General features: G+C 43.8%; 1 protein-coding gene across 9 annotated transcripts in view; it reads left to right on the top strand.

Annotated features, from left to right (window-relative positions):
- Nucleotides 1-15778, top strand: part of SRPK2 (SRSF protein kinase 2) — a 286551-nt gene that overhangs the window by 255208 nt on the left and 15565 nt on the right. For all 9 annotated transcript variants that reach the window (XM_055114799.1, XM_055114797.1, XM_034964712.2 and 6 more), the window contains 6 exons: nucleotides 1041-1206; nucleotides 2390-2415; nucleotides 4384-4630; nucleotides 5224-5706; nucleotides 14615-14715; nucleotides 14821-14928. In XM_055114799.1, the coding sequence (XP_054970774.1) occupies nucleotides 1041-1206; nucleotides 2390-2415; nucleotides 4384-4630; nucleotides 5224-5706; nucleotides 14615-14715; nucleotides 14821-14928 (1131 nt within the window). The remainder of the gene's footprint in view (nucleotides 1-1040; nucleotides 1207-2389; nucleotides 2416-4383; nucleotides 4631-5223; nucleotides 5707-14614; nucleotides 14716-14820; nucleotides 14929-15778) is intronic.

The raw sequence follows: 15778 nt of genomic DNA, 5'->3' as shown, positions 1-15778 counted from the left end.
AGATGGGAAGTGAATGCTGATGAATATGTTGTTTCTTTTTGGAGCAATGAAAATGTTGTCATTTAAATAGTGGTGGTAGTTGCCGTGTGTGGTGGCTCACGCCTGTAATCCCAGTACTTTGGGAGGTCGAGACAGGTGGATCACAAGGTCAGGAGTTCGAGACCACTGGCCAATATGGTGAAACCCCGTTTCTACTAAAAATACAAAAAAAATTAGCCAGGCGTGGTGGCATATGCCTGTAATCCCAGCTGCTTGGGAGGCTGAGGCAGGAGAATTGCTTGAACCCGGGAGGCGGAGGTTGCAGTGAGCCAAGATTGCGCCACTGCACTCCAGCCTGGGTGACAGAGCGAGACTCTGTCTCAAAAAATAAATAAATAAATAATTTAAAAAATAAATAGTAATGATAGTCGCACATCTAAAATCCATTGAATTGTATACCTAAAGGGGTCAATTGTATGATACATGAATTACTAGCCTGCTGTTGATGAGAATCCTTAATGATCACTTGACCAATTAACATGTATTTTGTATGTGTGTTATATAGCATATTTTTACAACAAAGTAAGCTAGAGAAAAGAAAATGTTAAGACAATCATAAGGAAGAGAAAATATACTTACTATTCATTAAGTGGATAGATCATATGAAGTAGATGATCATAAAGGTCTTCATCCTCATTATCTTCGCATTGAGTAGGCTGAGGGGTTGGTCTTGCTGTCTCAGGAGTGGCAGAGGTGGAAGACAATCTGTGTATAAGGGAACCCATGGAGTTCAAACCTGTGTTGTTCAAGGTTCAACTGTATGTAGATGCATTTGCTTCCACGAGCATAAATAATCTCTGAAATTATACACACTGGTTGCTTATGGAAAGGAGAGCTGGATTCCAATGTGGGTAGGCATGGGAGGGAGATTGTTACTAAATATCCTTTTGTGTTTATCAAACTTTGTACCCTGGCATTGTATTACATGTTTTTCAAATAAATAAAAGTTATATAATGAGATATTAATAGCTTATCTTCTCTCTTGATTTTACTATATCCAGGTTCTTCAAGGGTTAGATTACTTACACAGTAAGTGCAAGATCATTCATACTGACATAAAGCCGGAAAATATCTTGATGTGTGTGGATGATGCATATGTGAGAAGAATGGCAGCTGAGGCCACTGAGTGGCAGAAAGCAGGTGCTCCTCCTCCTTCAGGGTCTGCAGGTGAGGGAGCTGAGCCAGCTTCATTTCAGTTTGGGGGCATTGGGAGCTTGCAAAGTTGCAGTTGTTGAAGGTATCTGAATCAAACGTTACACATAAGGAAGATTTTGGAAAAGTTAAATTGCTGGAAATAACTGCATCCTTGAAATGGAAAATGCCCCAGCTACATTATATTTTAATATTCGAAGTATTTACTTTTGTCCCCCTTTAAAAGGCCATTTAAATTTGTAGTTGCTGCTTCATCTATATTTGAACAGTTTTTTCTGTTGCCAGCTTCTCTGCAGAGGAGAACATAGAAACAGCTTTCCTGTAGCTGACCTTTAGTCATGAGAATATTTTTCTGGCTTCAATTTTGTGTACATAAATTCTTGTTGTCCATTTAGCATAGCTATGTCAATCTGAGTTGTATCAACAGATTTGGAGTTAGTTAGAAAAGGCCTGATGGTGGGGGAAGAAGATCAAGTGACCTGAGTATTGGGATATCTTTATTTCTGGGGCGGGGTCGGCGGGGTGGTGCAGTGAAGTGTGGACTGTGCTTCTCACTCTTCGACACCATGATCTGTGCCTTTGTGTGTTGTCAGGCAAGCATGGATACTAAAGGGCTGAGGCTCCTGGGACTGCCTGGGGCTCTCTTCACATCTCCTTTACTGCCATCAGGGTGTTGTTTAGATCATGGACCCAGCCTGTTAAGCTTTTGACCCGGTGTAGGGGTTTAATCATGTGATTCCTAGACTATTTGCTGCATACCAACTGCAGTATTTGATTTAAATTATAGAAAGCTTGCAAAATAGATTTCAAATATCGATGTACATCTACATTGTTCATTTCATTATATTTTAAACAAATTTGGTTTAATGACTGTGATATGTATTCTTTTCCATTTTCTTAAGTGATCTGTTGGTGCTTGGGCTTGACTGTTTTTGAGATGTATTAGTATTTCATTTTAGATAAATAAGAGAAATGGCTCAGTATGAGTAACTTCTGCTGTGACTTCAGGAGTCACTCATTTGTTTCAGTGGCATAAACTTACTCTAGATCCTTGTGATTAAGAAGCTCTGATTAATAGTTTTTGAAGTTGGATAGCCATTAAAAGACAATAATTATTTCACTTTGCAATTCGAATGACCTACATGAAGGCATGTGTCTGTTTTCTGCTAAATACCGATTTTGTTTGATTTTATTTTAGTGAGTACGGCTCCACAGCAGAAACCTGTAAGTACTTATGCATATTACTTTATATGCACCATGTTAAAAGAGACCATTTATTATTGAGTTGTTCAAATTATTAAAAAGTTGTGTATTTAAAGGGTAGACACATTTATAAAAGCTGTGTATCCTCAAATAGGTAAGACTTAATGTCTTGTTAATTTTTTTTTTTTTTTTTTTTTTGAATACTGAGTTTCACTCTGTTGCTCAGGCTGGAGTGCAAGTGGTGCGATCTCGGCTCACTGCAACCTCCCCCTCCCTGGTTCAAACGATTCTTGTGCCTCAGCCTCCCGAGTATACTGCTGGGATTACAGGCACCTGCCACCACACCCAGCTAATTTTTGTATTTTTAGTAGAGAGGGGTTTCACCATGTTGGCCAGACTGGTCTCGAACTCTTAACCTCAAGTTATCTGCCTACCTCGGCCTCCCAAATTTCTGGGATTACAGGTGTGAGCCACCACGCCCAGCCTGTCTTGTTAAGTTTTAATGATCTGTGCAGAGTTGGGATAGTTAGAGCCTTTCAAAGATTGTCTTCTTTATGCATTTTCTGGACTATGGTGGCCAAGTTTAGTGAAATGTGAGGTGATGGAGTTGAAGTATTTTTATTTCAAAACCACTTTACATTATTTCTGATTGGCTGCTAAGTTACCTGTTTTTCTGAAGCTGTTGTTCTAATTTTTTCCATCCAGATGTTAAATAAGAAAGAGACTGATCTATTTTGTGGTCCTGTCAAAACACTATGTCCTTATTAGATACTGGGTGTGGTGACTCACGCCTGTAATCCCTGCACTTTAGTAGGCCGAGGCCACTAGATCACTTGAAGTCAGGAATTCAAGACCAGCCTGGCCAACATGGTGAAATCCCATCTCTACCAAAAATGCAAAAACTAGCTGAGTGTGCTGGTGGACGTCTGTAATCCCGGCTACTCAGGAGGCTAAGGCAGTAGAATCACTTGAGCCCAGGAGGTAGAGGTTGCAGTGAGCTGAGATCACGCCACTGCACTCCAGCCTGGGCGACAGAGTGAGACTCCATCTCAAAAAAAAAAAAAAAAAAAAATTAGCCGGGTATGATGGTGTGCACCTGTAGTCCTAGCTACATGGGAGGCTGAGGCATGAGAATCACTTGAACTCAAGAAGTGGAGGTTGCAGTGAGCTGAGATCACACCACTGCACTCCAGCCTGGGCAACAGAGACTCTGTCTCAAAGAAAAACAACAACAACAACAACAAAACACTATTTTTACTGAGACAACTCTTGATTTGGAATGTAAGTTCTGGAACAAGAGGGAGCTTTAATAATTAAGCTTCCTGGCCTGCTGAGAAGCTCAAGTTATTTCCCATAGTTCTTCCCTGGCTTGAGCTGCTTGAGTTTACTGATTGATTGAAAGGTTGGAGGCTGTCATTGCCAGTGCTTTGCAAGTCAGGTAGCCATGACGGGAGGCAGACAAAAGCTGTAGCTTTTTCTTTTTTCCCTTTGCAGCATAGGCTTATCTCTTACAGTTCATGTTGTCTTGGCTGCTAAGAGCTTCATATGTGAGACCCAAACACACAGTGACGTACACCTGCTCGGGCACCTGTTTCATTTTTGGCATTGAGGAGCTGGGATGTTGTTACTTTGTATATAGACAGCAGCAAATAAAACTTGCAAGAGGAGCTTCTCCTTTAAGGCCAAGAGAATTTCGAACTTCAGTTCTCTTAGAGTTTGAATGGTGAAGACTTACTGGATTTAAGCTATATCTCTCTGAGGGCAGCACCTGGTAGTAGACCTAGTACGTGATATCAGTCAGCACTGCTTTCCCTTTGATTTTATCGTAAGCCTTACCACAAAGTGGATCTGTCTGGGTTTGGGATTTTAATAGAATATGGCATGAGAAAGCAGAGTTTATTGCTCTTTGCCATGCTGCTAGTCGTTATACTATCGTGGTGCTTTAAAAAGAAGAAAACTGACCTGTGGTCTTTTCTTAACATGTTATAGATAGGAAAAATATCTAAAAACAAAAAGAAAAAACTGAAAAAGAAACAGAAGAGGCAGGCTGAGTTATTGGAGAAGCGCCTGCAGGAGATAGAAGAATTGGAGCGAGAAGCTGAAAGGAAAATAATAGAAGAAAACATCACCTCAGCTGCACCTTCCAATGACCAGGATGGCGAATACTGCCCAGAGGTGAAACTAAAAACAACAGGATTAGAGGAGGCAGCTGAGGCAGAGACTGCAAAGGACAATGGTCAGTGGGGCCTGGAACCTGGGCTGCATGGGGTTCTCAGAGTTCCATTAGTAGGGTTCTGCCAGGTCAACATGGGGGCTGATTTGTGCTGCTGCTGCAGATGACAAGGATGATTCTCTCCAACTGCCTATTGGGAAATATGGGAAATAGCCTCGTACTCCATTTGTGAACTGTATGCCAGAAATATGTTAACATTTCAAAATAGTTTTTAAAAATGTAAAATACTTGAGAAATTCCATGTTTCTATCATGCTAATGATGGTGCTTTATTTTGTCATTAACTTTTTACCTAACTGTAATGCACCACAAGTCTGTTTCTGAAGATTATAGAGGGTAGAAATGGAAGTGCAACTTTATTTAGAAAGAGTTATTTTCCCTTAAAGCTAACTTTTTCTTATAAGAGCAGGCCAATTACTAAATGAATGAAAAATGAGATTTAGAAAACCTGAAGGTTTTACCCCAAAAGCCAAGAGGTGTTTACCAGGTGGTACATAAGCACATTCAAAATGTATTTTATTGATGGAGATAAGTACTTAATGAGGCTGTATTAAGGAGAGTAACAAGTTCTAATTCTTGACCCATCAAATTCTTAAGGTGAAGCTGAGGACCAGGAAGAGAAAGAAGATGCTGAGAAAGAAAACATTGAAAAAGATGAAGATGATGTAGATCAGGAACTTGCGAACATAGACCCTACGTGGATAGAATCACCTAAAACCAATGGCCATATTGAGAATGGCCCATTCTCACTGGAGCAGCAACTGGACGATGAAGATGATGATGAAGAAGACTGCCCAAATCCTGAGGAATATAATCTTGATGAGCCAAATGCAGAAAGTGATTACACATATAGCAGCTCCTATGAACAATTCAATGGTGAATTGCCAAATGGACGACATAAAATTCCCGAGTCACAGTTCCCAGAGTTTTCCACCTCGTTGTTCTCTGGATCCTTAGAACCTGTGGCCTGCGGCTCTGTGCTTTCTGAGGGATCACCACTTACTGAGCAAGAGGAGAGCAGTCCATCCCATGACAGAAGCAGAACGGTTTCAGCCTCCAGTACTGGGGATTTGCCAAAAGGTAAGTGTTTCTTCCCATCAACTGTCTGCCATCGCTGACTCCAGGGACGTGCCTTTAACACATGCTGTGAAGGAATTGGCTGGAAGTGGCCAAGCCCTGTGTGTGTGCACTAATCAGTTTTATTACTTTTATACTCATGAAGAAGTAATGTGATTTAAATAAATTTTCTATGCCATTAGGCTATCTCTTGCTCTCTGCATACCAAATCTTATTTCTGACCAGTTTTCATTTTTAATATATTTAGTCAGCAGCATCATTTGCAAAAACCTTCCAGTTTTAGCAACTTACACCTTTCTAGAATGTGTAGTTTAGTTTAAAATTCGTATCTTCTTCCATCTAATGTCATTATATTTAGTTTAGTTTAGTTTTGTTTCTATTCAAGAAAATTATGCCTCCTCTTTGACTCTATTGAGAAAGAAGTGTCATATTGTCTTTTGATAGTTGTTCCTGATTATAGGACCCTACTATTGGTAACTGGCCCAGGATTGTAATTTTCAAGGAATTGGCATGGATTTAAATGTGATGACAGATTATAGATTGGCTCTTGTGTTCTTGTCTACCTAAGAAGGCTTGACTTATTCAAAGCCTTATTTTGGGAGTGAATGCCAAGTGACTCTAGTAAGTGAAAACTGGGTAACACAGTTGGTTTCCATTCTGGCTTATGGGGGAAAAGCTCTGAAACCTCCCTCTGCTCCCTCTACTGACAAGACTGTTTAACACACAGCGAGTAAAATTGATGAGCCAGCCCTGCAAACAGCCCGACATTCTGCAGCCCCTTTGGTTCCAGCAGTCTGGAATTGCACGCCGAGTAAGCTGGCTTTGTTACGCACTGGCTATGATGAATCCTCCTAAGGATTTGCTTTCTTTACTTGGCTGGACGTGGTCAGCTCCTGTTCCCCTTTCCAGGGAGTGTTTGAAGGTGCTTACATAGAATGTAGGTTAATTTCTGGGAAAGGGCAGTAGTGAGAGGTAACTTATCCAGACTTATTGTTGCTGTTGCAGTTCAATTTTTCTCTTACTTGAAGTTTCTTTTTTTTTTATGAGATTGAGTCTTGCTCTGTCACCCAGGCTGGAGTGCAGTGGCGTGATCTCGGCTCACTGCAACCTCTGCCTCCCGGGTTCAAGCGATTCTCCCGCCCCAGCCTCCTGAGTAGCTGGGATTATAGGCGCGTGCCACCATGCCCGGCTAATTTTTGTATTTTTAGTAGAGACAGGGTTTCACCATGTTGGTCAGGCTGGTCTCAAATTCCTGACCTCGTGATCCACCCGCCTCAGCTTCCCAAAGTGCTGGGATTACAGGCGTGAGCCACCGCGCCCGGCTGAAGTTTCATATAGAAAGTAATTTACAAAGTACCTTTTTAATTATTTCTATTTTATTCATTTATTTATTTATTTATTTTTTGAGACAGTCTCACTCTAGTTGCCCAGGCTGGAGTGCAGTGGTGCAATCTCAGCTCACTGCAACCTCCACCTCCTGAACTCAAGCAATTCTCCTGCCTCAGTCTCCCGAGTAGCTGGGATTACAGGCGCCCGTCACCATGCCCGGCTAATTTTTATATTTTTAGTATAGACAGAGCTTCACCATGTTGGCCAGGCTGGGTCTCCAATGCCTGACCTCAGGTGATCTGCCCTCCCCAGCCTCCCAAAGTGCTGGGATTACGAGCGTGAGCCACCATGACCAGCTCAAAGTACCTTTTTTATTCATACTTATTTTGCAAGTATTAGCTTGGGCTGCAGTGGCTTCAGGTACAGTCAGCCCTCCGTATCCATGGGTTTTACATCTTTGGATTTCCCATCCATGTGTTCAGCTAACTTCAGATGGGAAATAGTTGGAGGGGAAAAAAAACTGTGTCTTTATTGAACATGTACAGATTTTTCCCCCCTTGTCATTACTCCATAAACAATACGGTATAACAACTATTTACATACCATTTACATTGTAGCAGGTATTATAAATAACTAGAGATCAACTAAAGTGTATAGGAAGATATATGTAGGTTATATGCAAACACTACACCGTTTTATATCAGAGACTTGAGCATCTGTGGATTTTGGTATCCTCAGGATGTCCTGGAACCAGTTCCCCTGCAGACACCGAGAGGCACCTGCATATCACATTAAACCCCAGCTCAAAACTTAATAACTGTGGAACTTTGGTTTCTTACCCTGTCTGAGCCTTGGTTCATTCCTCTATCAAAGGAAAGAAATGGCTACCTCTAAGGTTGTTAGTAGCACTGAATTAAATAAAACAGGTCAATGGCAAAGGTACATAAATAACATATAATAATAGTATATTGAAAAATTTCCCATGGAATGTAAGTTGCCTTGGTCATCACAATCCATGTAAAGGAGCAGAATTGCTGCTTGTTACCACATGGTCATCATTGGAGGCCCAGGCAAGTCATAAGACTTATCCTATTGTTTACATGACAGCTCCATCTCTGTGTCACAGGAAACTTCAAACCTTACATGTCCAAAACCAGAATACAACTTTCCCTGCCAACCTGCTACACATACTGTATTTCCCACACTTGTTACCACCATTTCTTATTGCTCCAGTGAGAAACTTGATCATCAGGATGTCTTCTTTTTTTCTCTCATGTCCAGTAAATCATCTCGTTTTGCCAGTCGTACCTCCTAAGTAGGGGTCCCCCTTGCCTTGTCCCTAAAGTGGGCAGTGTCATTGCTTGCCTCTCCTATTACGGAGGTTCCTTACTGGTGTCTTGGCTTTGTGTTCTCTCCAGCTTTTCTCCCCACCTGCCTTTCAGCATGCCCTTCCATGGTGCTGCTAGAGTGTCTTTGCAGTATGCTCACCCGATCAGTGTATTCCCCTGCTCACAGTTTCCACAGCTTCCCATCATCTACAGCAGTGGTCTCCACAGTGGAGAGTGTACATCCCTGCATAACCAGCACCATCCAGGAAGGTGCAGGAAGGAATTATTAGAGCATCTGTGTATTTTTTTATTTTGAAAGAATAGTACAATAAACAACTGTATATCCTCCACATAGATTGAGCAATTCACATTTTGACGCATTGCATATACTTTGTGTACACAGACACTGCATGCTACACATATTAGGATACTTCACTCCTAAATACTTAAGCATTCATCTTCTGAGAGATGAATTAGAACGTCCTCCATTGTAACAATAATACTATTACAACGTGTAAGAATAGCACTAATTTTATATTATTATTATTTTGAGACAGGATCTTGCTCTATCGCCCAGGCTGGAGTGCAGTGGCGTGATCTCGGTTCACTGCAACCTCTGCTTTCTGGCTCAAGTGATCCTCCCACCTCAGCCCCCAAGTAGCTGGGACTACAGTTGGCACTACCATGTCTGGTCAACTTTTATATTTTTGGTAGAGAAAGTAGGGTTTTACCATGTTGCCCATGCCAGTCCTGAACTCATGGGCTCGAGTGATCTGCCTACCTTGGCTTCCCAAAATGCTGGGATTAAAGGCATGAGCCATCACACCTGGCCTAATATCATCTATTATTTATTCCATATTCAAATTTCCTCAATAATTCTAAAATTTTCTTTTTAAATTTTCCTGATCTAGGATATGATCCAACACAGTAGCCTGCCTCCTGGGTGAGGGCTTCCTGTATCCCCAGCAGGCTTACTTCTCTTTCCCCTCTGCTCCTGCTGGCCATGCTTGTCTTAGTTGTATGGGCAGTGCTCATTGTCACTGTCTGTTTTCTCATTAGAATGTGAACTCTTGCAGAGTGCAGTGTGTTTTTATCTTTGCATCCTCAGCATCTGATTCAGTGCTAAGATAAATATTTATTGAATAACGAACAAACAAATGAGTGATACCTTTTTACATTCTTCTTCTCTTTCCTTTCTCCCGCTTTTTTCTATTTATAGTCACAATTTTACTGTGTCCAACACACATACCATCCCCAATACCTGTTGCATCAGGTAGAAACTGGAGGTCTTGAAGAGCATTTTAATATTGGCAAATTCTAGGGATGTACCAGGGACAGGATCTCCTTTGTTTGGAAGCACTCAGTTTTCGCCCGCAGCTTGGCCATTTGATAAGCAAGAGCAGCCTCCCCCATGGGAGGTGTGTTTTGTTTTCTGCATGGGAAGGGGTATAAGCCTAGAGTCTTGCACTTGACCACACGGTACTTCGTGAATTTGAGGCAAGAGAAACAATGAAGAGTTTGTGTAGATCCTGACTTTAGGGCAGAATGTACATGTTAGGGCATAGTAGAAGAAAGACTGGGGCCGGTCTGAGGAACTTGAAGAAACCTAAATGCCAGGCTAAAGAAGGTACACTTTTTTCCTAGAGTAATTTGGCAGCCATTGAAGGTTGAGAAGAGGATGGTCCCTCTTAGATGATCAGCTGCCAGAGCCTTAGTGTGTATCTTGGCTCAACACATCTGAAGGACAAAGGCCCTGGAACAGGGTGGTTTTCTTGGTCTTACCTGTGGGCTATTTCTGGAATCCTTTCTGTGTCACTCGATGGGGACCCACACCACTGTCAGTCCTTGCTAGGCTACTGTAACGCAGCCTCCGTGCTCCTATCACTTGAGCTTTTGCTCCCCAGTCTGTCTCTGTCTGGCAGTCCAGAGAGAACTGTTTAAGGCTTAACTTCTTCCCCCTTACCCACCCCCGCCTCACCAAAATGATCTCCATTGTGTTTCCCATGTAGAGTAGTGATGCCCTGAGTTGTCCTTCACTGAAGCTGACAAACTCTCCAGTGTGTTCCCTGGCAGGTCTCTGTTGGTGCCTGCTCCAGACCCATTCTCTGTTTCCCTAATTCATTCTACACCGTTCACACTGGCTTCTTTCTAAAGTTTCTCAAAGTTGCAAGCCTGTTTCTGCCTTAGGATTTTTGTACTTCCCGTGTCCTTTGCCTCAAACTTCTCTTACTTTCATGCCTGCCTTTGTTCAGACCTCTCCTGAATGTCACCTTCTCAGAAAAGATCTCCCCTGAACAGCCTTGGCATTATCCATCTCCTTTCTCTGCTTTGTTTTTCTTCATAGCCTGTTTAGCTACCTGACCGGATGTGTGGATTCCTCGTTTATTTGCCTTATTGCCCATATTTTCAACCAGTACACGAGTTTCCTAATTTAGCTTGTGTTTTCTTCTTACAGTGTTCCCAGTACCAAGACCATGCTTAGCACACAGAAGGTACTCAGTAAATATTTGTTGCACGAATGGTTGAGGTGGCAACATTAAATCTCTTAGTTCCGCTACTTCCTTGGGCCTCATAGTGAACCTCCTCCATATAGAGGGGATATTCTTGCCGTCCTTATAAGGACCCCTTACGATGTAAAGAGTCAGTGTGTGCCTAGCACCATGTGTTATGTGCGTGTGACAGCAGCTGTCTCATCATGCTGAGGCACTGTTGGCTACCATCTAATAGTTTCTAGGATAGCTTCTTGTGGAATGAGTGACCACAGTGTCACCCAAAGACTAGTGTATCAGAAGGTGACTTAAGGGGCCCAGTTCTTCCCGAAGTGAAAGCTTTCCACTCATTCCCCTCTTAGTGGAAGCAGAGTGCAGTTGCAAGCTTTTCATTTTGGAAGGAAGACAGCTCCAGTTTGTCCTTTGTGTCACCATTATCTGTAAGAAGGAAACCGTGTGACAGGTCACTACTGTGGTGACTCAGTCAGAGGAGGTGTGACAAAAGCATTCCAGTTGGGTTTCAGTGGACTTCTTGGGAATGTAGCAGTCTGGTACCTTAGTTCAGGAACTATCATAGTGAGAAAAGAAAGAAAAGCAAAATCTCTTTTACCTCCTGTTGTGTTTTTATACAATTAAGTTATTGAGATACATTACCTAGCATCATTTGGAACGCATCAGAAGCTAAGTAACTGTTTACAAACCCGAACCAGGAGGATAACAGCATGTCACCAAAGAGATTCTGTTCAGTGAACCTTAATGAGGGATATTAAGTACAAGAAACACCCCTGAATTTAGGCCGGGTGCGGTGGCTTATGCCTATAATCCCGGCACTTTGGGAGGCCAAGGTGGGCAGATCACTTGATGTCAGGAGTTCGAGACCAGCCTGGCCAACATGGTGAAACCCCGTCTCTACTAAAAATACAAAAATTAATCGGGCATGGTTTCAGGTGCCTGTAATCCCAGCTACTCGGGAGGCTGAGGCAGGAGAATTGCTTGAATCTAGGAGGTGGAGGCTGCAGTGAGCCGAGATCGCGCCACTGCACTCCAGCCTAGGCGACAGAGTGAGACTCTGTCTCAAAAAAAAAAAAAAAAAAATTCCCTGCATTTAAATGTGAGGTGATGGGTCTTTGAAAGTATATTTCTTCTAGCGTGATTGAATTAAGCAGCTCCTGAGAAATGTTTTTAAAAACAACATCTCAGAGTGGTGGCAGATTACAGATCATCTCCTTCCACTTGAGTGCCCTCAGATAACAGCCAACTCGGCTACTGTTCTCATGGAGAAAAAGAAATCACATCGTCCTGTGGCTCAGGAGGACCACAATATGTCTAACAGGGCTTCGCCCTCTTCTCATTAGACCTATGATTTGAGTTGTTTGTGGGGGCGGAACTTGCTCTTGGGCCTCCCCTTCCCTCTGCTGCTGCTCTCTGGTCCCTCACTGACCAGTTGGGAGCCTTCTGCCCCAGACGATGGTTTAGCTGGTCACAGCAGAGGGAAGCCCCTGCATCTGGCCAGGCGCCCAGATGCTGTCCTGACTCTCCTGTGTTTGGGTTTTTAGTGTCTTCGGTGGGGAAGGGGTGGTCCCTTCCGATTCTTCTTTTCCTGAACACCAAGCCTCATAGAGTTTAAGTCATTTGCCAGTCTTACAACTTGTAGATATTGAAACTTAGATTTGAATCCAATTTTTCAAACCTCAAATTCCATTTTCCTTCTTGCTGATTCTTCTTGATTAAATGACATACGGGGCATTCATCTAGTCATGTCTAGTGTTGTTCATCTACCCATTGGGTCAGCATTTTTATATTTATCCTGGACCTCTGTTCTCAGCCCCAGGTGAATCAGTGTATATACATTTTGCCTTCTTTTTTGGTCTTTGTGCTGCTTTCTTTCTGAATTTTTGCTGAGTTCTGGTGTTTCTTTTCCTGAGCTCATACCTGGCCTTTGGTGAGGCTGTGCAGTGGATCAGAATCCTTATAAAGAAGGAAACAGGCATATGGAAGGTAGCAAGCAGGGAATATCTGTACCTGGCTGGCTCATTTGATTAACATGCTAGAGGAACAGGTCTTGAGGGTTAAGATACTGGTCAGAATTCTCTTGGCATCCTCTGGAGCCCCCCTAGGGAGCTGTGTGGGCACCCTAGGTCCTGAGGCCCTTGCCTGTTCACTGCCTTACGGCAAGTTGCAAGGCTGGCCCTCCTTCCTCTTACGGGGCTTGCTGAAGAATCAGAGCCTCCCCAAGCACCCTGGTTTCACAGCTCGTATGTACCCCAACAGAGGTTTAGTTCATTTCAGCAGTGCCCAGCTTCAAGGAAACAAAGGGGCTCTCCTAGGTAGGTGTTTATATTAGTCCGTTCTCACATTGCTGTAAAAAATACTGGAAACCCGGTAGTTTATAAAGAAAACAGGTTTAATTGGCTCACGGTTCCACAGGCTGTACAGGAAGCATGGCTGGGGAGGCCTTAGGAAACTTTCAAATATGGTAGAAGGGGAAGCAGGCATCTTACATGGCTGGAGCAGGAGGAGGAGAGAAGGGGGACGTGCTACACACTTTTAAACGACCAGATCTCGTGAGAACTCACTCAGTATCACGAGAACAGCAACGTGGAAATCTGCCCCCATGATCCAGTCACCTCTCACCAGGCCCCTCTTCTAACACTAGGGATTACAATTCGACATGAGTTATGGGCAGGGACACAAACCCGAATCATATCAGTGTTTAATGTTCTACATTGAACAGGCTTTTCTGCTTGGTTTTTAAATACCATTTCAAAATTACTTATACAGTAAATAAAAGTCCTGGTTTTATTTCATCTTTACCAGAAATCTGATCTTGTAGGTCAGTCTGAGGTTTGGTGATGAAGATGCTGACTTTAAGGACTATTTTTCTGGGCCTCACCAGATTATTTTTGTTTGTCACTTGCCCCTTGGTTAACTCTGCTTGATACAGGCATGATCTGAACTTGTTTGAGAAGATCTGGCCCCAGAATCTCTGGGAAGCTGGCCCTATACCTGCCTTTGAGATTCTCTGGAGTCATCCTGGAATTTAGAATGACTGCTCATGTATGTGACAAGTTCCTGACTGACCTCAGAGGTTGCCTTTATGGCCCAGGCCATCTCAGGAGACCTCTGTCTGGGACCTTCCTTGTCTAAAACAAAACCAGAATAGTTTAGTCCCTGCCTTTAATCTGTGTTTGTTAATCAACAGTCATCTACCCCTTGAGATCTGTGTGTGCTCAGCCCAAGCAGTGGGAACTGTAGGGGATGATGTGGGTGTGAGGTGTCGGTGCCAGGGACCCTGATGTCTTGTGGCGTCCAAGGAAGTGTGTGTCACTGGGAGTGATTGGCCCCCACAGCAGTGTTCTTTCTACCTTCATGTTCCTTGTAATAATGCATCAGCAAGCTCGATCTGGGCCGTGAAGGGATGGATTGACACCATGAAGAGCCGCCACAAAGCTGCAGACAGGGGGACAGCAAGGCTGGCTTGTTCTAGGGCTGACCTGGACCCGAAGAAACTGGGGATAAAAAGAGAAAGGGCAAGGCAGTGCCCTTGGCGTCCTGTGGGCAGCCCAGTTTGCTCTTTTCTGGAGTATTTTCCAGAGGTGGAGAACAAGCAATTTTAGTTCTGTCAAGTTTAATTTACAGTATTCCAGGCCTAAGTGATCATTCCACTACTCTTTAGGAAAGGAGACTGACCCTGGCAAACACTGTGTTCACACATGCAAACCACCTATCCCAATCACTAACTGTCCTGCTGTTTGCTCATGCCAGCAAAAACCCGGGCAGCTGACTTGTTGGTGAATCCCCTGGATCCGCGGAATGCAGATAAAATTAGAGTAAAAATTGCTGACCTGGGAAATGCTTGTTGGGTGGTAAGTAGAGTTTTCTTTCTAAAACCTTTGGTCTTGATTCTGTGTGCGAAGACACTTTTTGAATGTCTGTGTTGCTCCGTGGTAATGCAGCCTGTTCCCTTCCAGCATAAACACTTCACGGAAGACATCCAGACGCGTCAGTACCGCTCCATAGAGGTTTTAATAGGAGCGGGGTACAGCACCCCTGCGGACATCTGGAGCACGGCGTGTATGGTAAGGACGGCTCTGCCCTTTGCTGCCATGGGAATTGGCTCGTTCCTTTCACACTCTGGATGGGGCTGAGTCTCTCTGAGGCATGCGACCTCAGTTTTTCTGACTGTAAGGGTCATCCACCGTGGGCTGGGTGAGGGGAAGGTTGCTGCCGCGGGCATCTTAAGAAGTGGAAGGATCCTCCTCAGGCGGGCCCTGGGTGTTTGGTGTGGTTGTGGGCTTGTGAGAGAGACATGGTCTCTTCTTAAGGCCCTGCACAGCCCACAGCCCCATGAATCAGACCCAGTTGTTGTGACACAGTGACTTCACTTGTGGTCCCTGAAAATGTGCAGGGTATAGGGAGCTTTTCCCTTCACTCACACTGTGGAGGAAGATGAGGTAGCATCTCCAGGGGAAGACTGCCTGAGGCGGGCAGGTGGGAGCCCCTACAGGTAAGCCTCTGCCTGGTCAACCAGACATGCAGGGTTCCTCACCTTTCCAGACTGGAAGGGATTTCCCCAGATGCCAATGCATAATCTCTCTTCCCTTATAAAGCAAGAGCTAGCAGATATTCTGGCTTATTCTAGGATGTCTAGCCCCTTCTGAAACAGTGGCAGCAACGCCCACTCCCTCTGACAGAGTCTGTTCCCAGAGTGGTTGAGATGACGGCTTCCACAGGGTGGCAGAAGCCTCTTCTTCTATCTGTCAGGCCTGTTTTGCTGCTGGTTTTGTGCTGCACAGTTGCATTGTCTGTAAACTCCCCTGGCCCTGCCTGGCATCGTTTGGTCATTGACCCTGAACCTGTGAGTTGGTGAACACAAAGGGCCCTGCGTTTGCGAGCCAGTTCCTGGTTCTCTTCCTCTGCCCTGTTTCC

The sequence above is a fragment of the Pan paniscus genome, chromosome 6 (genome assembly GCF_029289425.2).
Source record: "Pan paniscus chromosome 6, NHGRI_mPanPan1-v2.0_pri, whole genome shotgun sequence".
Lineage (NCBI taxonomy): Eukaryota > Metazoa > Chordata > Mammalia > Primates > Hominidae > Pan > Pan paniscus.
This window is presented reverse-complemented; position numbering and strand designations above follow the sequence as displayed.